Genomic DNA, 24,865 nt, shown 5'->3' on the forward strand with positions numbered 1-24,865 from the left:
AATGACTAAAAGTCCTGACATAAACTAACTTCTAGACCAACCTGGCAATCAGAACAGCTTGCTTGAACAATAAAACGACTGACAAGCCGAACAGCAATATAACAAGCAACTGCGACACAGAATCAGGAACAAGGAGATAATATAATGACACTAAGTAGGGACCATCTGCAGATCCTCCACAAAAGTCATAAAACTCCGATACTACTGAATCTAAGTTCAGCATAAGAAATATCCCCGACTGTGACAGTGCACAGATACCAGTACAAATTAGGTCAGAAGTGTGTCTATGCGACACACAACCTCAGTACAACGTCGAAAATCACTAAGTCTAGGCAATGTTCTGTGAACAGAGTTCCACAGAACCAACAACAAGAAAGCAACAGAGACGATCCTCCAACAACGGAGAGGAGTGTGGGACATCTTGTTAGGAGAACGTCCAACCGACAAGAGACTCAGAAGCCCATCAGACTACTCCAGGCGAGGTGTGATCACCCCCCCTCATCACATGATTGCTCCGTGGACTGCTGCTGCCCAGCAACACAGAGAAGCTGGCAGAGTAACAAGCGGGGCGATAATTACAGTAGTTAGTCAACACTTGAACTATGAGCACTGAATAATATATAAATGTTACATCCTACCTAATAAATATAACTAAGTCAAATAATAATGTAAAGCAATATATTTACGATTTAGCTATTATCGCAAAAATAAGCAATATAAAATTATAAGAACAGGTAATATACATTATATACATTGTGACCCATTCAGGGGTTGCAATAGTTAGTCCATTTCAGACCCCCAAAAATACACTTACAAAAGCTCTTACAAAGATACACTTACATAATTTTTTGAGTTGGGAGCTGTTGGAAACTTGAGGTGCCACTGTATTTCTTTGGCTACTTCTGGCCACATCCATCTCAAAGCCACTAAACTCGGGGTCAGCATCACTTTCCTCCTAAAAGGAGTGTTAATGTGATAGTGAATCTCTGAGGCTTGCCATGCTGTTTGCTGTAGCTGGTGCTCCCACAACAGGGGTGGGCTAACCTCTAAAGCCATCAACTGTGAACTGTACTTGTCGGATAATGCTAGTTTAACTGCTCGTGTTTTCAGCACAGGAAAATGAATGAAGTTTTGCTCATTCAGCTGCATATACGTGAGTATGTGACTTAAGCATGTTGGGCCTCATGAAAACCTTTGGCAAGCAGCATGTGGCCCGCTGGCTGCAGTTTGCCCACCCTTGTCCTACAAGGTACTAAGTAGTCCCAGATATTTTTAATACTGCACACACTGAGTGTTAACCCCTTCACTGTAGCAACCCCAAATCCTGAGGTGTCTCCTGGTGTTGCAAAACTTCCCCCCCAAAAAAACAAAAATATTTTTTCTCATAAAACAATTGAGAATCTTTTCCCGAGTGTAATGACACCAAAAGAACGAAATTTGATGGAAAACTGATAGAATTACACTCTCATGAAGTTAGCAACCTCAGCGATATTTACGACTCGGCGATTTTGCCCACTTTGAGCCCTATTTTCGGCTAATTCCATTGTTCCGGTCGGCCAAACTCATAGCTATTTCTTTATAACTCCATTTTTTCTATCGATTGAGTACAAGAAACTGCCCATTTACCGATTTCAACTACCCAATAAGGTGGTCAGAAATTTGCAATTTGGCCAATTTCATAAAAATTAAAAAATATGACAATGTCAAAATAGGGTCCAGAATGAACAATGCAGATATTCCTGGCTCTAAAATAACATTTTCTATGTTCATCAGTCATGTCTCCAGGCCCCTCTGATATTACTCTTGCTTTCTGTTCTGAATTTTTATTCTAACAAAAAATAGAAGATTTACTGTTATGCAGACTACTGCAATATTGTAATAATTGTATAAATAATGTCAACCCATTCATGACTGCATATTAGAATGGCTACTTGGACATTTATTGGAAAATGGCATCATTGTTTACTTTTGAATATTGGCAAAAATCAAACATTTCCCCTTCTTTGAGTTCCATTTCAAGGTTCTTTTCAATTTCAATATTCAAATTCACCTGTTTCTATAATATGTTTTATACTCTATCAAATGAGACCAAGAAAATGAGAACACAACCATAAATACTATACGAAAATAGACCACAAATTCGGCATTTTAATAAAAATAACGGTCTGAGTTTTTTTTCTCATGCACTGCGTGCTGCAGTATTTTTTTTATATGGTGCACACTGACCACACAGACCCATTCTCTCACATGTGGGCCTACCAGTTTTCTCCTGCTTGATTTGAAACCGCTAGAATTTATGAGTATATATACGACAAAAACGGTGGCTCGTAAGATATATATATACGACTGAAACAGTCAAGGGGTTAAGACCCATTCTGTACTTCCTACACCTATCAGGCCTCTGCCGACATATTTGAAGGCAGGAAAGAAAAAATGTTGATCAACATTTGAAGCGCTAGGAATAAGAACATAGATCTACATTTGGACAGTTAAAGGGTTAATTTATTGCCTCCTGTATTTAATAATGTTACATTTTCTTTCATACAAGTTTTCCCACATTTCTCAATGCTATTTTCCCCATGATTGTTATATTTTCATTCATCCCAAACAGATGGTAATGCTATTAGGATGGGGTTCAAAGGCAATGCCTCAAGACAGCATAATGGGAAGGAACATGGTAGCTCGTGTTCTACGCTTCTTGTGTATAAACACACCACACTACAGGGCAGATGTCTTCAAGTATAACCTCGATGTTGTAAGGTTTGTTACCTTTCTCTTTTTAGTGTTTTTGAAGTTAGTATTTTCACTTTAATTAGTACATCACTTCAGCTAATATGTTTAAAAATAAAGTGTCCAAAAATGGCCATAAAATGCACTGAAGTACTTTCCTGTACACCTAATATAATACTGTACACACAATTTACAGAATTATTTTTTTTTTTTTCAACAAGTCGGCCGTCTCCCACAGAGGCAGGGTGACCCAAAAAGAAAGAAAATCCCCAAAAAGAAAATACTTTCATCATCATTCAACACTTTCACCTCACTCACACATAATTACTGTTTTTGCAGAGGTGCCCAGAATACAACAGTATAGAAGTATATGCATATAAAAATACACAATACAGTAAGGCCCCGTTTTACGGTGTTTCGCCTCACAGCGTTCCGCTAATATGGCAATGTCAAATTATGACCAAAATTTGCTATACGGAAAGCGGTCTTTCAAATACGGCGCCCCCTACCCGGTTTGTTTACATTTTCCATGACCACATCTATTATGTCAGGTAACTTTCCAAAATTTCAAGTGTTTTAAAGTTACTGCATATTTTATATGTACTCCGATAATTATACTTATGTGTACCTGTACCTAAATATACTTACACACTGTGCTGGTGTGCAGGTACACATTGAAATCGCTAAATAACAGAAAAAGGCACAATACCGTGGCTGGAACGATACACAAATAACCTGCACATAGAAGAGAGGAGCTTATGACGATGTTTCGGTCCGACTTGGACCATTTACAAAGTCACACTAACGAGAAGTAGAGCAGGAAGGGGTATACATAGGCAGGAAGAGGTAGTGGTGGTGGTGGTAGTAGTATTAGAGGTAGTAGTGGTGGTAGTAAGCTCGTCTCGTAAGCTCCTTTCTTCTATGTGCGAGTTATTTGTGTAAAATCGCTAAGTCTCTCTTTACTCATGACGCCAATACTACGTAATAATAATCACTCTTGGGCACACTAAATGTCTTATTTTACATCAATATAGGCATTTTCATTAATTCATCTATGATATTTTCCTCAAAATTATATATGAAACCCATTACATAGCATATAAAAATGATACATACACTCACAGAATAAAAATTGATGTAAATATAAGATTTGTTTACAAAGCAGCTGTGTAGGTAGTGTCGGAAGAATTACATTTTCTCTAGTCAAACTGGGGGATAACTGTAGAAAAATATTCGTTTCGTATGCCTTTACTCTCTATATAGCAATTCACGACCCTTGTGTTTTTAGTGCTTTTTATTATAATAATAATAAAATTATTATTATCTTCATTCTCTCTAAAAATGGTATGCTGCTGTTTGTTTATTCTGAACTAACTTGTACAACTTGTACACAATGTAAGAGCATTTGTATTGTGAGGTAATTATTATTATAATAAAAAAATATTGAGGTAAATGTTTTACAAACTCTTACAAACGTACGTGAATGAACTAAAAGCAGACACAAATTAATATGCATTTATTTCGCCTGACCAAGTGATCGCCCACTACCTGTTCAGTTTGTGTTCTTACAATGTCTCAACTCTGTATCTCGTTCTCTCGTTTACTCTTTCGTTAACTAGTTGGCTCTCATTGACGATGGCGTCTAAGGTTAGCTGTGATAAAAAGAGAAGTCGTAAGCCTCTTGCATTAAGTGCCAAGTTAGAGGATGATGGTGTGCCATTCTGATTTTATTCCATAAACACCCTGCCACTCACCTCTCACACATTAATATTAATATTTTAAGGTAAGTAATAAGTGTACTCTGTGTGTATCTTACCTTTTATTGTGTTTTTAATGCCTATTTATATTGCTAACTTAAAATAAGTTAGTGTAAATTTGTTGTCTGGCATTTATTGCATATTTTGTGTGTGCTCTGATAGTAATACTTGTGGACCTGTGTGGTAGCCAGGTGGAGGGACAGCATTACATTTTCTTTGTCATTCATTCAACACTGCCACGATAAGCCTGAGTCACCTAGACATGAGCGAATGGGTGTGCGCACTCAGTGTGCACCATATTAAAATAATTGGGGATGCCTGGGTACCATATGCTCTTTTTTCCTATTAAAAAAAATGCACCATATTAAAATAATTGGGGACTCTTGGATACCATATGCTCTTTTTTCCTATTAATTTTTTTTTTTTTCTCAAAAAACTTGGGGCACTACGCGAGTGAACGTATATAAACGTTTGGACTGTTTAGGGGTCAAAACCTGCCAATGTATGCTAAATTTCTAACATAGCCTCAACTCTACTAGACTTTGAAAAAGTGATTAACAACATTCCCATGCACTCAGCCCCAGGCAGAGACTTGCAGAACTCTTTGTTCAAGAGCTCCAAGACTCTCCCTTTTGTGTGCCTTAACCTGTAAACGGTAAAAATGTATATATACGTTCACTTCCCCAGTGCTCCAAATATTTTGAAAAATAAAAAAAAAAAATTTTTCTTAATGAAAATAAACAGCACATTTTTCTATGAGTTATAGGATGAAAATAAAAAAAATTAGGGTTAGTACTTACGAAATATGAGGCTGCAAAGCTGGCACTTAATTAATGCTCACATGACAGCAACATCGAGTGCTGCCGCTTGCAGAAGTGTTGCTGATATACCATTTTTTCTCGTTTGTATATTATTTTACATAATTTTGTTGAAAATAAGAAAAAGTTTTGGAGTGAGATTAACAAGTTAAGAAAGCCTAGAGAACAAATGGATTTGTCAGTTAAAAATAGGAGAGGAGAGTTATTAAATGGAGAGTTAGAGGTATTGGGAAGATGGAGGGAATATTTTGAGGAATTGTTAAATGTTGATGAAGATAGGGAAGCTGTGATTTCGTGTATAGGACAAGGAGGAATAACATCTTGTAGGAGTGAGGAAGAGCCAGTTGTGAGTGTGGGGGAAGTTCGTGAGGCAGTAGGTAAAATGAAAGGGGGTAAGGCAGCCGGGATTGATGGGATAAAGATAGAAATGTTAAAAGCAGGTGGGGATATAGTTTTGGAGTGGTTGGTGCAATTATTTAATAAATGTATGGAAGAGGGTAAGGTACCTAGGGATTGGCAGAGAGCATGCATAGTTCCTTTGTATAAAGGCAAAAGGGATAAAAGAGAGTGCAAAAATTATAGGGGGATAAGTCTGCTGAGTATACCTGGTAAAGTGTATGGTAGAGTTATTATTGAAAGAATTAAGAGTAAGACGGAGAATAGGATAGCAGATGAACAAGGAGGCTTTAGGAAAGGTAGGGGGTGTGTGGACCAGGTGTTTACAGTGAAACATATAAGTGAACAGTATTTAGATAAGGCTAAAGAGGTCTTTATGGCATTTATGGATTTGGGAAAGGCGTATGACAGGGTGGATAGGGGGGCAATGTGGCAGATGTTGCAGGTGTATGGTGTAGGAGGTAGGTTACTGAAAGCAGTGAAGAGTTTTTACGAGGATAGTGAGGCTCAAGTTAGAGTATGTAGGAAAGAGGGAAATTATTTCCCAGTAAAAGTAGGCCTTAGACAAGGATGTGTGATGTCACCGTGGTTGTTTAATATATTTATAGATGGGGTTGTAAGAGAAGTAAATGCGAGGGTCTTGGCAAGAGGTGTGGAGTTAAAAGATAAAGAATCACACACAAAGTGGGAGTTGTCACAGCTGCTCTTTGCTGATGACACTGTGCTCTTGGGAGATTCTGAAGAGAAGTTGCAGAGATTGGTGGATGAATTTGGTAGGGTGTGCAAAAGAAGAAAATTAAAGGTGAGTACAGGAAAGAGTAAGGTTATGAGGATAACAAAAAGATTAGGTGATGAAAGATTGAATATCAGATTGGAGGGAGAGAGTATGGAGGAGGTGAATGTATTCAGATATTTGGGAGTGGACGTGTCAGCGGATGGGTCTGTGAAAGATGAGGTGAATCATAGAATTGATGAGGGGAAAAGAGTGAGTGGTGCACTTAGGAGTCTGTGGAGACAGAACTTTGTCCTTGGAGGCAAAGAGGGGAATGTATGAGAGTATAGTTTTACCAACACTCTTATATGGGTGTGAAGCATGGGTGATGAATGTTGCAGCGAGGAGAAGGCTGGAGGCAGTGGAGATGTCATGTCTGAGGGCAATGTGTGGTGTGAATATAATGCAGAGAATTCGTAGTTTGGAAGTTAGGAGGAGGTGCGGGATTACCAAAACTGTTGTCCAGAGGGCTGAGGAAGGGTTGTTGAGGTGGTTCGGACATGTAGAGAGAATGGAGCGAAACAGAATGACTTCAAGAGTGTATCAGTCTGTAGTGGAAGGAAGGCGAGGTAGGGGTCGGCCTAGAAAAGGTTGGAGAGAGGGGGTAAAGGAGGTTTTGTGTGCGAGGGGCTTGGACTTCCAGCAGGCATGCGTGAGCGTGTTTGATAGGAGTGAATGGAGACAAATGGTTTTTAATACTTGACGTGCTGTTGGAGTGTGAGCAAAGTAACATTTATGAAGGGGTTCAGGGAAACCGGCAGGCCGGACTTGAGTCCTGGAGATGGGAAGTACAGTGCCTGCACTCTGAAGGAGGGGTGTTAATGTTGCAGTTTAAAAACTGTAGTGTAAAGCACCCTTCTGGCAAGACAGTGATGGAGTGAATGATGGTGAAAGTTTTTCTTTTTTGGGCCACCCTGCCTTGGTGGGAATCGGCCAGTGTGATAATAAAAAAAAAAATAATTTTTATGTTCTGATAATTACAATTTGTTGTAGTTCTTGTCATTTCATAATCAATCTTTGTTCTGACACTAATATTAGGTACTGAAATTGTACTCAAATTGTCACAAACACACTGACAAGTGGACATTTACATCTGCCTTGGTCATTTACTATTGTCTAGGAATATATACAAAGTATTTGTAGGTCCCAGCAATGTTTTGGATACACGGGAGTATAGAAGAAGAAGAAGAAGGAAGAAGTTCCCTTGAAGCAGTGTGTAGACAAGTGTCAGTGACAAGCATCCAGGAGGGTAGTGATAATTTCCTACATTATAAAAATATTTGAAAGAGTTCTAAGATGCATGATCAGTAACTACTTGTATTCCCAACAATTTCACAACCCAGTGCAACATAGGTTTAGAACATGTCGCTCTGCCTCTCGCAACTTCCATGACAAGATCTTGGAAGCACTGGAGGACAAACAGAGCACAAATATGGTATAAACAGAGTTTGCAGAAGCCTTCGACAAGTGTGATCATGGTGTAATAGCATACAAAATGTGTGCTATTGGAATAACCCGAGAAGTGGGCAGAGGGATTTTCAACTTTGTAACCAATAGAACACAAAAAGTATTAGTAAACAAAGTTAAGTCAGAGGCTTCCACAGTGAGAAGCTCTGTTCGACAAGGTACAGTACTTGCCCATATCCTGTTCCTCATTCGAATATCAGACAGAGATGTAAACCATAGCACCGTGTCTTCTTTTGCAGACAATACTAGAACCTGCATGTGTTATCCATTGAGTACACAGTAAATCTCTGAGTAGATATAAACCACGTATTTCAGTGGGCTATTGAAAGCAGTGAGGATAAACTTAAGTTAACATGACTTAAGAAATCGTAATGACACGATTGCAAATAAACCATACCCCCGGCCGGGATTGAACCCGCGGTCATAGAGTCTCAAAACTCCAGCCCGTCGCGTTAGCCACTAGACCAGCTAGCCACAATAAGATTCATCCAACTAGGTATATTTCTACACCATAGGAAAGTTAGCACAGGCACCTCTGTGACCACAAATGCAAGTTTTTACAGACGAATCTCCAGCTAGCGTGGCCACGCTGCGGAAATAATAGCTAGATTGGAGTAAACTACAAACTCTGACCACACAATAGTGGAAAAGTAATGTAAAGAATCAAAGCAGTGTCATTATTGCATCTTCGAGGTGAATGATAGGATGGATAATGAGAACTTTCTAAACAAGGATTGCCATGCCAGTGATGATCTTTTTTAAGTCACTTGTTTTCTCCAGGCTGGAATACTGATGCATACTAACAGCCCTGTTCAGGGTGGGTGAAATTGCAGATCTAAAGAATGTACAGAGACCTTTCACTGCACATATAAGTTCAATCAAGCACTTCAGTTAGTGGGAACATTTGAAGTCTCTTGACCTATACTCCCTGGAATGCAGGCGAGAAAGATGCATCATAATCTACAGCTGGAAAATCCTAAAGGACACTCACAAATCACTCCCAACAAAACCAAAAGACTAAGCAGATGGTGTAAAATATCCCCAATGTAAAACAAGGGCACCATGAATACACAAAGAAAAACATGTTGTCTGGGGCCAAGACTATTCAGCAACCTCCTATGCATAAGGTAAATTACTAATAGACCCCTGGCTGCCTTCAAGACAAAACTGGACAGATACCTAAAGTCAGTACCTGATCAGCCAGGCTGTGGTTCATACATTGGATTGCATGCCACCTGCAGTAACAGTCTGGTTAATCAGGCAGTGATCCACCAGAAGGCCTGATCAAGGACTGGACCAAGGGGCCATTGACCCTTCAGAATGCCCTCCAGTTAGATTCCAAAATGCAACATACCATCCATGATTCAGAGTACAGGCACTGTACTTCCCACCTCCTGAACTTTGAATAACTTTACAGATACAGTGGACCCCCCAGTTATCGACCAGTTCTGTTATCGGTCAACTCGGTAATCGGCCATTAATTAATTCGGTGATCGGCCATTTGGGATGCGTTTGTCCGCCGGCCCCAGCCGCTTGAGCGTCAGTTTGGCTGTGTCTCGGCGAATGAGGAAGCTTCTGCTCATTCATCCAAACATTTTGCTATAATCCATTGTTTTTTGTGGTTACTGATTGAGTGCAATTGCAAAATAAGCAACCATGAGCCCAAAGAAACACTTTACATAGTATATAGAAACATGCAATGTTTATACGAGATGTATATTTAATAATCACTGGTACATTAAATGTCTTATTTTACATTAATATAGACATTTTCATTAATCCATCAATTATATCTTCTTCAAAATTATATAAGAAACATGTTACATAGCATATACAGTGGACCTCCGCATACCGATTTTAATCCGTGCAAGAGGGGTCATTGTTATGCGAAATAATCGGTATGCGAATGAATTTTCCCCATAAGAAATAATGGAAATCAAATTAATCCGTGCAAGACACCCAAAAGTATGAAAAAAAATTTTTTTTTACCACATGAAATGTTAATTTTAATACACACAAACTGAAAAAGGCATGCACACTTACATGACACTTACTTTTATTGAAGATCTGGTGATGATTGATGGGATGGGAGGAGGGGAGAGAGAGTGTTAGTGTTTAGAAGGGGAATCCCCTTCCATTAAGACTTGAGGTGTCGAGTCCTTTTCTGGGGTTACTTCCCTTCTTCTTTTAATGCCACTAGGACCAGCTTCAGAGTCACTGGACTTCTTTCGCACAACATATCTGTCCATAGTGGCCTGTACCTCTCGTTCCTTTATGACTTCCCTCAAGTGTTTCACAACATTGTCAGTGTACAGGTTGCCAACACGGCTTGCAATAGCTGTGTGAGGGTGATTTTCATCAAAAAAGGTTTGCACTTCAAGCCACTTTGCACACATTTCCTTAATCTTTGCAGTAGGCAACTTCTTCAATTTCTCTCTCCCCTCCTCTGAACCAGTTTTCTCAGGTCTGGCCTCTTGCTCTTGAAGTTGATCTATCAGCTCATCAGTGGTTAGTTCTTCATTGTCCTCCTCCACCAACTCTTCCACATCCTCCCCACTAACCTCCAACCCCAAGGACTTTCCTAATGCCACAATGGATTCCTCAACTGGCATAATCCTCTCAGGGTTAGCCTCAAACCCTTCAGAATCCCTTTTGTCTACACATTCTGGCCACAGTTTCTTCCAAGCAGAGTTCAAGGTCTTCTTAGTCACTCGCTCCCAAGCCTTACCTGTAAGGTTTACACAATTGAGGATATTAAAGTGCTCTCTCCAAAACTCTCTTAGAGTCAGTTGAGTTTCTGAGGTCACTACAGAACACCTTTCAAACAGAGCTTTTGTGTACAGTTTTTTGAAGTTTGCAATAACCTGCTGGTCCATGGGCTGCAGGAGAGGAGTGGTATTAGGAGGCAAAAACTTCACCTTAATGAATTTCATGTCCCCATAAAGTCGCTCTGCCACGTCTGTAGGATGACCAGGGGCATTGTCTAACACCAGGAGGCACTTAAGTTCTAATTTCTTTTTAGTTAGGTAATCTTTCACATTGGGGGCAAATGCATGGTGTAACCAGTCATAGAAAAAGTCTCTAGTGACCCATGCCTTACTGTTTGCCCTCCACAGCACACACAAATTCTCCTTGAGGACATTCTTTTGCCTGAACGGTCTGGGAGTTTCAGAGTGATACACTAATAAAGGCTTAACTTTGCAATCACCAGTAGCATTGGAACACATCAACAAAGTAAGCCTGTCTTTCATAGGCTTATGTCCTGGGAGTGCCTTTTCCTCCTGAGTAATGTAGGTCCTGCTTGGCATTTTCTTCCAAAACAGGCCTGTTTCATCACAATTAAACACTTGTTCAGGTTTCAGTCCTTCAGTCTCTATGTACTCCTTGAATTCCTGCAAATATTTTTCAGCCGCTTTGTGGTCCGAACTGGAAGCCTCACCATGCCTTATCACACTATGTATGCCACTACGCTTCTTAAATCTCTCAAACCAACCTTTGCTGGCCTTAAATTCACTCACATCAGCACTAGTTGCAGGCATTTTTTTAATTAAATCCTCATGCAACTTCCTAGCCTTTTCGCTTATGATCGCTTGAGAGATGCTATCTCCTGCTAGCTGTTTTTCATTTATCCACACCAATAAGAGTCTCTCAACATCTTCCATCACTTGCAATCTTTGTTTCGAAAACACAGTTAAACCTTTGGCAAGAACAGCTTCCTTGATTGCCTTTCTGGTGCCCACAATAGTAGCGATGGTTGATTGGGGTTTCTTGTACAACCTGACCAGGTCGGCGATACGCACTCCACTTTCATACTTATCAATGATCTCTTTCTTCATTTCTATTGGAATTCTCACCCTTATTGGTGTAGGGTTGGCACTAGAAGCTTTCTTGGGGCCCATGGTCACTTATTTTCCAGAAACAGCACCGAAAACACTGTAATAATACGAAATATTCCGATTGTATGCTTGGATGTTACCGCGGAGGCTGGCTGGTAAACAATGGCACGGGCGGCACATGTGAGGCTGGCTGAGGGCGCACATTGGACGCGTCTCGGACGAAAATCGGTGAGCGGGTTTTTAAGCGGTATGCGAGGTAAAATTTTTGCGATTAAAGCAAGCGGTATGCGGATTAATCGTTATGTGGTGCCATCGGTATGCGGGGGTCCACTGTAAACATGCAGTGTTTATTATATGCGATGTATATTTAACCCTTTGACTGTCGCGGCCGTATATACAGTAGGGCCCCACTTTACGGCGTTTCGCTTTACGGCATTCCGCTAATACGGTCATTTCAAATTATGACCAAAACTCGCTATACGGCTCCCCCACTTGACTTTCTGATACGGTCACCGCGCCCCACCCGGTTTGTTTACATTCTCTGTGAGATCCGTAAGCACTAAGTCTCTCTATTATGTCTGGAAACTCCAAAATTTTAAGTATTTTTAAAAGTTATTTCATATTTTATATATACAGTGGACCCCCGCTTAACGATCACCTCCAAATGCGACCAATTATGTAAGTGTATTTATGTAAGTGCGTTTGTACGTGTATGTTTGGGGGTCTGAAATGGACTAATCTACTTCACAATATTCCTTATGGGAAAAAATTCGGTCAGTACTGGCACCTGAACATACTACTGGAATGAAAAAAGTTCGTTAACCGGGGGTCCACTGTACTCTGATAGTTATACTTATGTGTACCTGTACTTAAATAAACTTACGTACTGTGCTGGCATGCAGGTACACATTAAACTCAGTAAGTGTGTTTTATGTCTCCAGACATCATAGTAATGATAATAATAATCACCGAGTCTCATTTAAATGTCGTATATTACGTTAATATACACATTTTCATTAATCCATCTATGATATTTTTTCAAAATTATATAATAAACATGATACATAACATATAAAGATGATAAATACACCCCACAATAGAATAAATAAACATAAATATGAGATGTGGTAGCAGACGACTTGCACAAGTGATGCCATGTTAGAAATAATAATAATCATCATCATCACCGAGTCTCATTAAATGTCGTATATTACGTTAATATACACATTTTCATTAATCCATCCATGATATTTTTTTCAAAATTATATAATAAACATGATACATAACATATAAAGATGATAAATACACCCCACAATAGAATAAATAAACATAAATATGAGATGCGTTAGCCGGATAACTTGTGCAAGTGATGCCAAGAATAACATTTTCTCTAATCTAACATAAGAGAAAATGTGTTACTGGGGGTAACTATAGAAAATTATTCCTTTCATTTGTATGTAAGTAAGTTTATTCAGGTATACACAAATACAGTTACATAGATTATCATACATAACAGCATATGTGTAGAGAACCTGGATTAACCCAAAAAAGTCAGACAGAGTGACTTATTTCCATTGCCTTCACTCAGAGTGTCATTTCTTCTCAAAATGGTGTTACATGAGAATGGGAGTGTTCTTCTTTATTTATTCTACCGTATCAATGTAGAGACAACTTGTACACAATGTAACTTGTACACAAACCAGACGTGTACACTTTGTTTACAAAACTTACCTTCGTCTGGTTTGTTTACATAACTCTGTGCCTGTCCTCATGCACTCATTCTTTCTCTCTCATTTATTCGTTTTTATCTCATTTACTTACTCCTGACCCTACATTAAGACTACAAATATTTTAAGGTAAGTAATGAGTGAACTGTATATATTGCTCTGGGATGCTTAAATTTTTATTTATTATCACACTGGCCGATTCCCACCAAGGCAGGGTGGCCCGAAAAAGAAAAACTTTCACCAACATTCACTCCATCACTGTCTTGCCAGAAGGGTGCTTTACGCTACAGTTTTTAAACTGCAACATTAACACCCCTCCTTCAGAGTGCAGGCACTGTACTTCCTATCTCCAGGACTCAAGTCCGGCCTGCCGGTTTCCCTGAACCCCTTCATAAATGTTACTTTGCTCACACTCCAACAGCACGTCAAGTATTAAAAACCATTTGTCTCCATTCACTCCTATCAAACACGCTCACGCATGCCTGCTGGAAGTCCAAGCCCCTCGCACACAAAACCTCCTTTACCCCCTCCCTCCAACCTTTCCTAGGCCAACCCCTACCCCGCCTTCCTTCCACTACAGACTGATACACTCTTGAAGTTATTCTGTTTCACTCCATTCTCTCCACATGTCCGAACCACCTCAACAACCCTTCCTCAGCCCTCTGGACAATAGTTTTGGTAATCCCGCACCTCCTCCTAACTTCCAAACTACGAATTCTCTGCATTATATTCACACCACACATTGCTCTCAGACATGACATCTCCATTGCCTCCAGCCTTCTCCTCGCTGCAACATTCATCACCCATGCTTCACACCCATATAAGAGCGTTGGTAAAACTATACTCTCATACATTCCCCTCTTTGCCTCCAAGGACAAAGTTCTTTGTCTCCAGAGACTCCTAAGTGCACCACTCACCCTTTTCCCCTCATCAATTCAATGATTCACCTCATCTTTCATAGAGCCATCCGCTGACACGTCCACTCCCAAATATCTGAATACATTCACCTCCTCCATACTCTCTCCCTCCAATCTGATATCCAATCTTTCATCACCTAATCTTTTTGTTATCCTCATAACCTTACTCTTTCCTGTATTCACTTTCAATTTTCTTCTTTTGCACACCCTACCAAATTCATCCACCAATCTCTGCAACTTCTCTTCAGAATCTCCCAAGAGCACAGTGTCATCAGCAAAGAGCAGCTGTGACAGCTCCCACTTTATGTGTGATTCTTTATCTTTTAACTCCACGCCTCTTGCCAAGACCCTCGCATTTACTTCTCTTACAACCCCATCTATAAATATATTAAACAACCACGGTGACATCACACATCCTTGTCTAAGGCCTACTTTTACTGGGAAATAATTTCCCTCTTTCCTACATACTCTAACTTGAGCCTCACTATCCTTGTAAAAACTCTTCACTGCTTTCAGTAACCTACCTCCTACACCATACACCTGCAACATCTGCCACATTGCCCCCCTATCCACCCTGTCATATGCCTTTTCCAAATCCATAAATGCCACAAAGACCTCTTTAGCCTTATCTAAATACTGTTCACTTATATGTTTCACTGTAAACACCTGGTCCACACACCCCCTACCTTTCCTAAAGCCTCCTTGTTCATCTGCTATCCTATTCTCCGTCTTACTCTTAATTCTTTCAATTATAACTCTACCATACACTTTACCAGGTACACTCAACAGACATCCCCCTATAATTTTTGCACTCTCTTTTATCCCCTTTGCCTTTATACAAAGGAACTATGCATGCTCTCTGCGAATCCCTAGGTACCTTACCCTCTTCCATACATTTATTAAATAATTGCACCAACCACTCCAAAACTATATCCCCACCTGCTTTTAACATTTCTATCTTTATCCCATCAATCCCGGCTGCCTTACCCCCTTTCATTTTACCTACTGCCTCACGAACTTCCCCCACACTCACAACTGGCTCTTCCTCACTCCTACAAGATGTTATTCCTCCTTGCCCTATACACGAAATCACAGCTTCCCTATCTTCATCAACATTTAACAATTCCTCAAAATATTCCCTCCATCTTCCCAATACGTCTAACTCTCCATTTAATAACTCTCCTCTCCTATTTTTAACTGACAAATCCATTTGTTCTCTAGGCTTTCTTAACTTGTTAATCTCACTCCAAAACTTTTTCTTATTTTCAACAAAATTTGTTGATAACATCTCACCCACTCTCTCATTTGCTCTCTTTTTACATTGCTTCACCACTCTCTTAACCTCTCTCTTTTTCTCCATATACTCTTCCCTCCTTGCATCACTTCTACTTTGTAAAAACTTCTCATATGCTAACTTTTTCTCCCTTACTACTCTCTTTACATCATCATTCCACCAATCGCTCCTCTTCCCTCCTGCACCCACTTTCCTGTAACCACAAACTTCTGCTGAACACTCTAACACTACATTTTTAAACCTACCCCATACCTCTTCGACCCCATTGCCTATGCTCTCATTAGCCCATCTATCCTCCAATAGCTGTTTATATCTTACCCAAACTGCCTCCTCTTTTAGTTTATAAACCTTCACCTCTCTCTTCCCTGATGCTTCTATTCTCCTTGTATCCCATCTACCTTTTACTCTCAGTGTAGCTACAACTAGAAAGTGATCTGATATATCTGTGGCCCCTCTATAAACATGTACATCCTGAAGTCTACTCAACAGTCTTTTATCTACCAATACATAATCCAACAAACTACTGTCATTTCGCCCTACATCATATCGTGTATACTTATTTATCCTCTTTTTCTTAAAATATGTATTACCTATAACTAAACCCCTTTCTATACAAAGTTCAATCAAAGGGCTCCCATTATCATTTACACCTGGCACCCCAAACTTACCTTCCACACCCTCTCTAAAAGTTTCTCCTACTTTAGCATTCAGGTCCCCTACCACAATTACTTTCTCACTTGGTTCAAAGGCTCCTATACATTCACTTAACATCTCCCAAAATCTTTCTCTCTCCTCTGCATTCCTCTCTTCTCCAGGTGCATACACGCTTATTATGACCCACTTCTCGCATCCAACCTTTACTTTAATCCACATAATTCTTGAATTTACACATTCATATTCTCTTTTCTCCTTCCATAACTGATCATTCAACATTACTGCTACCCCTTCCTTTGCTCTAACTCTCTCAGATACTCCAGATTTAATCCCATTTATTTCCCCCCACCGAAACTCCCCTACCCCCTTCAGCTTTGTTTCGCTTAGGGCCAGGACATCCAACTTCTTTTCATTCATAACATCAGCAATCATCTGTTTCTTGTCATCCGCACTACATCCACGCACATTTAAGCATCCCAGTTTTATAAAGTTTTTCTTCTTCTCTTTTTTAGTAAATGTCTACAGGAGAAGGGGTTACTAGCCCATTGCTCCTGGCATTTTAGTCGCCTCATATGACACGCATGGCTTACGGAGGAAAGATTCTTTTCCACTTCCCCATGGACAATAGAAGAAATAAAGAGGAACTAGAGCTATTTAGAAAAAGGAGAAAAACCTAGATGTATGTATATATATATGCATGTGCGTGTCTGTGAAGTGTGACCAAAGTGTAAGTAGGAGTAGCAAGATATCCCTGTTATGTAGCGTGTTTATGATACAGAAAAAGAAACCAGCAATCCTACCATCATGCAAAACAGTTACAGGTTTCTGTTTCACAGTCATCTGGCAGGATGCTTAAATATCATAGAATATATGTGTGGGTGGGTTGGCCTGGTATGGTAGCCCGGCTGACTACCATACATACCACACTTGATTTTTTACAATAAATACTATTTATCTCACCCTAGATTAAGACTACAAATATTTTAAGGTAAGTAATGAGTAAACTGTATATGCATTTTATCGCTCTGGGATGCTTAAATATTTAGTAATAGAATATTATGTGTAGGTGGGGTGGCCTGGTATGGTAGCCCGGCTGACTACCATACATACCACACTTGATTTCTTACAATAAATACTTCTTGTCTCACCCTAGATTAAGACTATAAATATTTTAAGGTAAGTAATGAGTGCACTATGTGTGTATTGTACTTTTTTATTGTTTTTTGATGCCTAGTTCTGTTGCTAACTTAATATATGTTAGTGTAAACTTGTTATCTAGTATTTGTATGCATTTATAAGTGGAAAAAAAGGGTGTTCCACTTTACGGCGATTTCCGCTTTACTGCGGTAGCCTGGAACCTAACCTGCCATATAAGTGGGGCCCTACTGTATTCGTCTTACGAGGTACCGTGTTTGACGTATGTACACTCATAAATTCTAGCGGCTTAAAATCAAGAAGGAGAAAGCTGGTAGGCCCACTTGTGAGAGAATGGGTCTGTGTGGTCAGTGTGCACCATATAAAAAAAATCCTGGAACACGCAGTGCATAATGAGAAAAAAAACCTCCGACAGTTTTTTTTAATTAAAATGCCAAATTTGTGTTCTATTTTCATATAGTATTTATGGTTGTATTCTTGTTTTCTTGGTCTCATTTGATAGAATGGAAAACATATTATAGAAGTAGAGGTGATTTTGATTGATTTTACTATAAAAAGAACCTGGAAATGGAGCTCAAAGTACCTGGTGTTTACCTGGAGAGAGTTCCAGGGGTCAATGCCCCCACGGTCCAGTCTATGACCAGGACTCCTGGTGGATCAGAGCCTGATCAACCAAGCTTTTACTGCTGGCTGCACACAATCCAACGTACGAGCCACAGCCCGGCTGGTCAGGTACCGACTTTAGGTGCTTGTCCAGTGCCAGCTTGAAGACTGCCACGGGTCTATTGGTAATCCTCCTTATGTATGCTGGGAGGCAGTTGAACAGTCTCGGGTTCCTGACACATATTGTATTGTCTCTTAACGTGCTAGTGACACCCCTGCTTTTCATTGGGGGAATGTTGCATCGTCTGCCAAGTCTTTTGCTTTCGTTGTGAGTGATTTTCATTTGCAAGTTCGGTACTAGTCCCTCTAGGATTTTCCAGGTGTATATAATCATGTATCTCTCCTGCCTGCATTCCAGGGAATACAGGTTCAGGAACTTTAAGTGCTCCCAGTGATTGAGGTGTTTTATCTCCGTTATGAGCGCTGTGAAGGTTCTCTGTACATTTTCTAGGTCAGCAATTTCACCTGCCTTAAAAGGTGCTGTTAGTGTGCAGCAATATTCCTGCCTAGATAGAACAAGCGACCTGAAGAGTGTTGTCATAGGCTTGGCATCCCTAGTTTTGAAGGTTCTCATTATCCATCCTGTCATTTTTCTAGCAGCTGCGATTGATATAATGTTATGGTCCTTGAAGGTGAGATCCTTCGACATGATCACTCCCAGGTCTTTGACGTTGGTTTTTCGCTCTATTTTGTGGCTAAAATTTGTTTTGTACTCTGATGAAGTTTTGAGTTCCTCCTTTTTACCATATTGGAGTAATTGAAATTTCTCATCGTTGAACTTCATATTGTTTTCTGCAGCCCATTGAAATATTTGGTTGATGTCTGCCTGGAGCCTTGCAGTGTCTGCAATGGAAGACACTGTCATGCAGATTCGGGTGTCATCTGCAAAGGAAGACATGGTGTTGTGGCTGACATCCTTGTCTATGTCAGATATGAAGATGAGAAACAAGATGGGAGCGAGTACTGTGCCTTGTGGAACAGAGCTTTTCACCGTAGCCGCCTCGGACTTTACTCTGTTGACTACTACTCTTTGTATTCTGTTTGTGAGGAAATTATAGATCCATCTACCAACTTTTCCTGTTATTAATTTAGCACGCATTTTGTGTGCTATTACACCATGGTCACACTTGTTGAAGGCTTTTGCAAAGTCTGTATATATTACATCTGCATTCTTTTTGTCTTCTAGTGCATCTAGGACCTTGTCGTAGTGATCCAGTAGTTGAGACAGACAGGAGCGACCTGCTCTAAACCCATGTTTACCTGGGTTGTGTAATTGATGGGTTTCTAGATGGGTGGCAATGTTGCTTCTTAGGGCCATTTCAAAGTTTTTTATGATATGGGATGTTAGTGCTATTGGTCTGTAGTTCTTTGCTATTGCTTTACTGCCCCCTTTGTGGAGTGGGGCTATGTCTGTTGTTTTTAGTAGCTGTGGGACGACCCCCGTGTCCATGCTTCCTCTCCATTGGATGGTAAAAGCTCATGATAGGGGCTTCTTGCAGTTCTTGATGAGCACGGAGTTCCATGAGTCTGGCCCTGGGGCAGAGTGCATGGGCATGTCATTTATCGCCTGTTCAAAGTCATTTGGCGTCAGGGTAACATCAGATAGGCTTGTGTTAACCAAATTTTGTGGCTCTCTCATAAAAAATTCACTTTGATCTACGACTCTCAGTCTGGTTAGCGGCTTGCTAAAAACTGAGTCATATTGGGACTTGAGTAGCTCACTCATTTCCTTGCTGTCATCTGTGTAGGACCCATCTTGTTTAAGTAGGGGCCCAATACTGGACGTTGTTCTCGACTTTGATTTGGCGTAGGAAAAGAAATACTTTGGGTTTCTTTCGATTTCATTTATGGCTTTTAGTTCTTCCCGCGATTCCTGACTCCTATAAGATTCCTTTAGCTTAAGTTCGATGTTTGCTATTTCTCTGATCAATGACTCCCTACACATTTCAGGTATATTGGTCTCTTTTAGCCGCTCTGTTATTCTTTTTCATCGCCTGTAAAGGGAGCGCCTGTCTCTTCCTATTTTACATCTACTCCTTCTTTTTCTTAAAGGAATAAGCCTTGAGCATACATTGAGTGCCACCGAGTTAATTTGTTCTAGGCATAAGTTGGGGTCTGTGTTGCTTAGTCTATCTTCCCAGCTTATATCGGTTAGGACTTAGTTTACTTGGTCCCACTTTATGTTCTTATTATTGAAGTTGAGTTTGGTAAAGGCTTCCTCATGACTAATCTCATTATGTCAGTCTGGAGCTCCGCGCATACATGTCTGAACCTCGATTATGTTGTGATCTGAGTATATTGTTTTTGATATGGTGACATTTCATATCAGATCATCATTGTTAGTGAAGATGAGATCTAGTGTATTCTCCAGTCTAGAGCCTCTATTATTTGCTGCTTTAAGTTGAATTTCGTGCAGAGATTTAAAAGCTTGTGTGTGTGTGAATTCTCGTAAGAGCTGCCTCCTGGTGTTATCACTGCAACAACATTATTTGCTATATTCCTCCATTTTAGGTGCCTTAAGTTGAAATCTCCCATGAGCAAGATGTTGGGGGCAGGAGCTGGCAGATTTTCCAGACAGTGGTCATTTTTTAACAGCTGTTCCTGGAATTGCTGGGACGTTGCATCCGGAGGCTTGTAGACTACCACAATGACTAGGTTTTGGTTCTCGATCTTTACTGCTAAAACTTCCACTACATCATTTGAGGCATTAAGCAGTTCTGTGCAAACAAGTGACTCTGCGATATACAGGCTAACCCCCCTTCCTTTTGCCTGTTCACTCTCTCGCATCTGTATAGGTTGTAACCTGGGATCCATATTTCGTTGTCCAAGTGATCCTTTATGTGGGTCTCTGTGAAAGCCACGAACATTGAATTTGCCTCTGCAAGCAGTCCACAGATGAAAAGTATTTTGTTGTTCGTTGCTGGCTTTAGACCCTGTATATTTGCAAAGAATGTCATCGGACTGGTGGTACTGGGGGGGGACTTTTTTTTCCGGCATTAGTATCTGTATCTGTTGGTTTGGAGTGGAGGCCATCAACTGTGGCTCCACTCCAGGAATGACTGGATTTGGTGTACGATTTCTGCCATTTCCTGCCAGCTTTTTTTTCTTCCTGGCACTAAAACACCTCTCCCTCTTGAGTGGCTGTGGCTACCCAGGTTTTCCCATGGTCTGGATGTTTTGTATCTTTTTGTCTCCTTTAGATGGTGTGCCTGGCAATTTAAGTTATAGCACAGTCTTTCCTGTACTGAAGTAGGGAAAATGTTTGATTTTTGCCGATGTTCAAAAGTAAACAAATGATGTTATTGTCCAATAAATGTCCAACTAGCCATTCTAATATGCAGTCATGAATTGGTTGACATTATTTATACAATTATTACAGTATTGCAGTATTTTTATTTTTTTTTTTTATTATCACACTGGCCGATTCCCACCAAGGCAGGGTGGCCCGAAAAAGAAAAACTTTCACCATCATTCACTCCATCACTGTCTTGCCAGAAGGGTGCTTTACACTACAGTTTTTAAACTGCAACATTAACACCCCTCCTTCAGAGTGCAGGCACTGTACTTCCCATCTCCAGGACTCAAGTCCGGCCTGCCGGTTTCCCTGAATCCCTTCATAAATGTTACTTTGCTCACACTCCAACAGCACGTCAAGTATTAAAAACCATTTGTCTCCATTCACTCCTATCAAACACGCTCACGCATGCCTGCTGGAAGTCCAAGCCCCTCGCACACAAAACCTCCTTTACCCCCTCCCTCCAACCCTTCCTAGGCCGACCCCTACCCCGCCTTCCTTCCACTACAGACTGATACACTCTTGAAGTCATTCTGTTTCGCTACATTCTCTCTACATGTCCGAACCACCTCAACAACCCTTCCTCAGCCCTCTGGACAACAGTTTTGGTAATCCCGCACCTCCTCCTAACTTCCAAACTACGAATTCTCTGCATTATATTCACACCACACATTGCCCTCAGACATGACATCTCCACTGCCTCCAGCCTTCTCCTCGCTGCAACATTCATCACCCACGCTTCACACCCATATAAGAGCGTTGGTAAAACTATACTCTCATACATTCCCCTCTTTGCCTCCAAGGACAAAGTTCTTTGTCTCCACAGACTCCTAAGTGCACCACTCACTCTTTTTCCCTCATCAGTTCTATGATTCACCTCATCTTTCATAGACCCATCCGCTGACACGTCCACTCCCAAATATCTGAATACGTTCACCTCCTCCATACTCTCCCCCTCCAATCTGATATTCAATCTTTCATCACCTAATCTTTTTGTTATCCTCATAACCTTACTCTTTCCTGTATTCACCTTTAATTTTCTTCTTTTGCACACCCTACCAAATTCATCCACCAATCTCTGCAGCTTCTCTTCAGAATCTCCCAAGAGCACAGTGTCATCAGCAAAGAGCAGCTGTGACAACTCCCACTTTGTGTGTGATTCTTTATCTTTTAACTCCACGCCTCTTGCCAAGACCCTCGCATTTACTTCTCTTACAACCCCATCTATAAATATATTAAACAACCACGGTGACATCACACATCCTTGTCTAAGGCCTACTTTTACTGGGAAAAAATTTCCCTCTTTCCTACATACTCTAACTTGAGCCTCACTATCCTCGTAAAAACTCTTCACTGCTTTCAGTAACCTACCTCCTACACCATACACTTGCAACATCTGCCACATTGCCCCCCTATCCACCCTGTCATACGCCTTTTCCAAATCCATAAATGCCAGAAAGACCTCTTTAGCCTTATCTAAATACTGTTCACTTATATGTTTCACTGTAAACACCTGGTCCACACTCCCCCTACCTTTCCTAAAGCCTCCTTGTTCATCTGCTATCCTATTCTCCGTCTTACTCTTAATTCTTTCAATTATAACTCTACCATACACTTTACCAGGTACACTCAACAGACATCCCCCTATAATTTTTGCACTCTCTTTTATCCCCTTTGCCTTTATACAAAGGAACTATGCATGCTCTCTGCCAATCCCTAGGTACCTTACCCTCTTCCATACATTTATTAAATAATTGCACCAACCACTCCAAAACTATATCCCCACCTGCTTTTAACATTTCTATCTTTATCCCATCAATCCCGGCTGCCTTACCCCCTTTCATTTTACCTACTGCCTCACGAACTTCCCCCACACTCACAACTGGCTCTTCCTCACTCCTACAAGATGTTATTCCTCCTTGCCCTATACACGAAATCACAGCTTCCCTATCTTCATCAACATTTAACAATTCCTCAAAATATTCCCTCCATCTTCCCAATACGTCTAACTCTCCATTTAATAACTCTCCTCTCCTATTTTTAACTGACAAATCCATTTGTTCTCTAGGCTTTCTTAACTTGTTAATCTCACTCCAAAACTTTTTCTTATTTTCAACAAAATTTGTTGATAACATCTCACCCACTCTCTCATTTGCTCTCTTTTTACATTGCTTCACCACTCTCTTAACCTCTCTCTTTTTCTCCATATACTCTTCCCTCCTTGCATCACTTCTACTTTGTAAAAACTTCTCATATGCTAACTTTTTCTCCCTTACTACTCTCTTTACATCATCATTCCACCAATCGCTCCTCTTCCCTCCTGCACCCACTTTCCTGTAACCACAAACTTCTGCTGAACACTCTAACACTACATTTTTAAACCTACCCCATACCTCTTCGACCCCATTGCCTATGCTCTCATTAGCCCATCTATCCTCCAATAGCTGTTTATATCTTACCCAAACTGCCTCCTCTTTTAGTTTATAAACCTTCACCTCTCTCTTCCCTGATGCTTCTATTCTCCTTGTATCCCATCTACCTTTTACTCTCAGTGTAGCTACAACTAGAAAGTGATCTGATATATCTGTGGCCCCTCTATAAACATGTACATCCTGAAGTCTACTCAACAGTCTTTTATCTACCAATACATAATCCAACAAACTACTGTCATTTCGCCCTACATCATATCGTGTATACTTATTTATCCTCTTTTTCTTAAAATATGTATTACCTATAACTAAACCCCTTTCTATACAAAGTTCAATCAAAGGGCTCCCATTATCATTTACACCTGGCACCCCAAACTTACCTTCCACACCCTCTCTAAAAGTTTCTCCTACTTTAGCATTCAGGTCCCCTACCACAATTACTTTCTCACTTGGTTCAAAGGCTCCTATACATTCACTTAACATCTCCCAAAATCTTTCTCTCTCCTCTGCATTCCTCTCTTCTCCAGGTGCATACACGCTTATTATGACCCACTTCTCGCATCCAACCTTTACTTTAATCCACATAATTCTTGAATTTACATATTCATATTCTCTTTTCTCCTTCCATAACTGATCATTTAACATTACTGCTACCCCTTCCTTTGCTCTAACTCTCTCAGATACTCCAGATTTAATCCCATTTATTTCCCCCCACTGAAACTCTCCTACCCCCTTCAGCTTTGTTTCGCTTAGAGCCAGGACATCCAACTTCTTTTCATTCATAACATCAGCAATCATCTGTTTCTTGTCATCCGCACTACATCCACGCACATTTAAGCATCCCAGTTTTATAAAGTTTTTCTTCTTCTCTTTTTTAGTAAATGTATACAGGAGAAGGGGTTACTAGCCCATTGCTCCCGGCATTTTAGTCGCCTCATACGACACGCATGGCTTA

The 24,865-nt window shown here is 40.4% G+C and overlaps 1 protein-coding gene across 2 annotated transcripts in view; it reads left to right on the forward strand.

The window, feature by feature from the left end:
- LOC128691314 (DNA-dependent protein kinase catalytic subunit) overlaps positions 1–24,865 on the forward strand; it is a 1,096,584-nt gene that overhangs the window by 769,309 nt on the left and 302,410 nt on the right. For both annotated transcript variants that reach the window (XM_070091676.1, XM_070091677.1), the window contains one exon: positions 2,612–2,760. In XM_070091676.1, the coding sequence (XP_069947777.1) occupies positions 2,612–2,760 (149 nt within the window). The remainder of the gene's footprint in view (positions 1–2,611; positions 2,761–24,865) is intronic.

Source organism: Cherax quadricarinatus, chromosome 36, assembly GCF_038502225.1.
Source record: "Cherax quadricarinatus isolate ZL_2023a chromosome 36, ASM3850222v1, whole genome shotgun sequence".
Lineage (NCBI taxonomy): Eukaryota > Metazoa > Arthropoda > Malacostraca > Decapoda > Parastacidae > Cherax > Cherax quadricarinatus.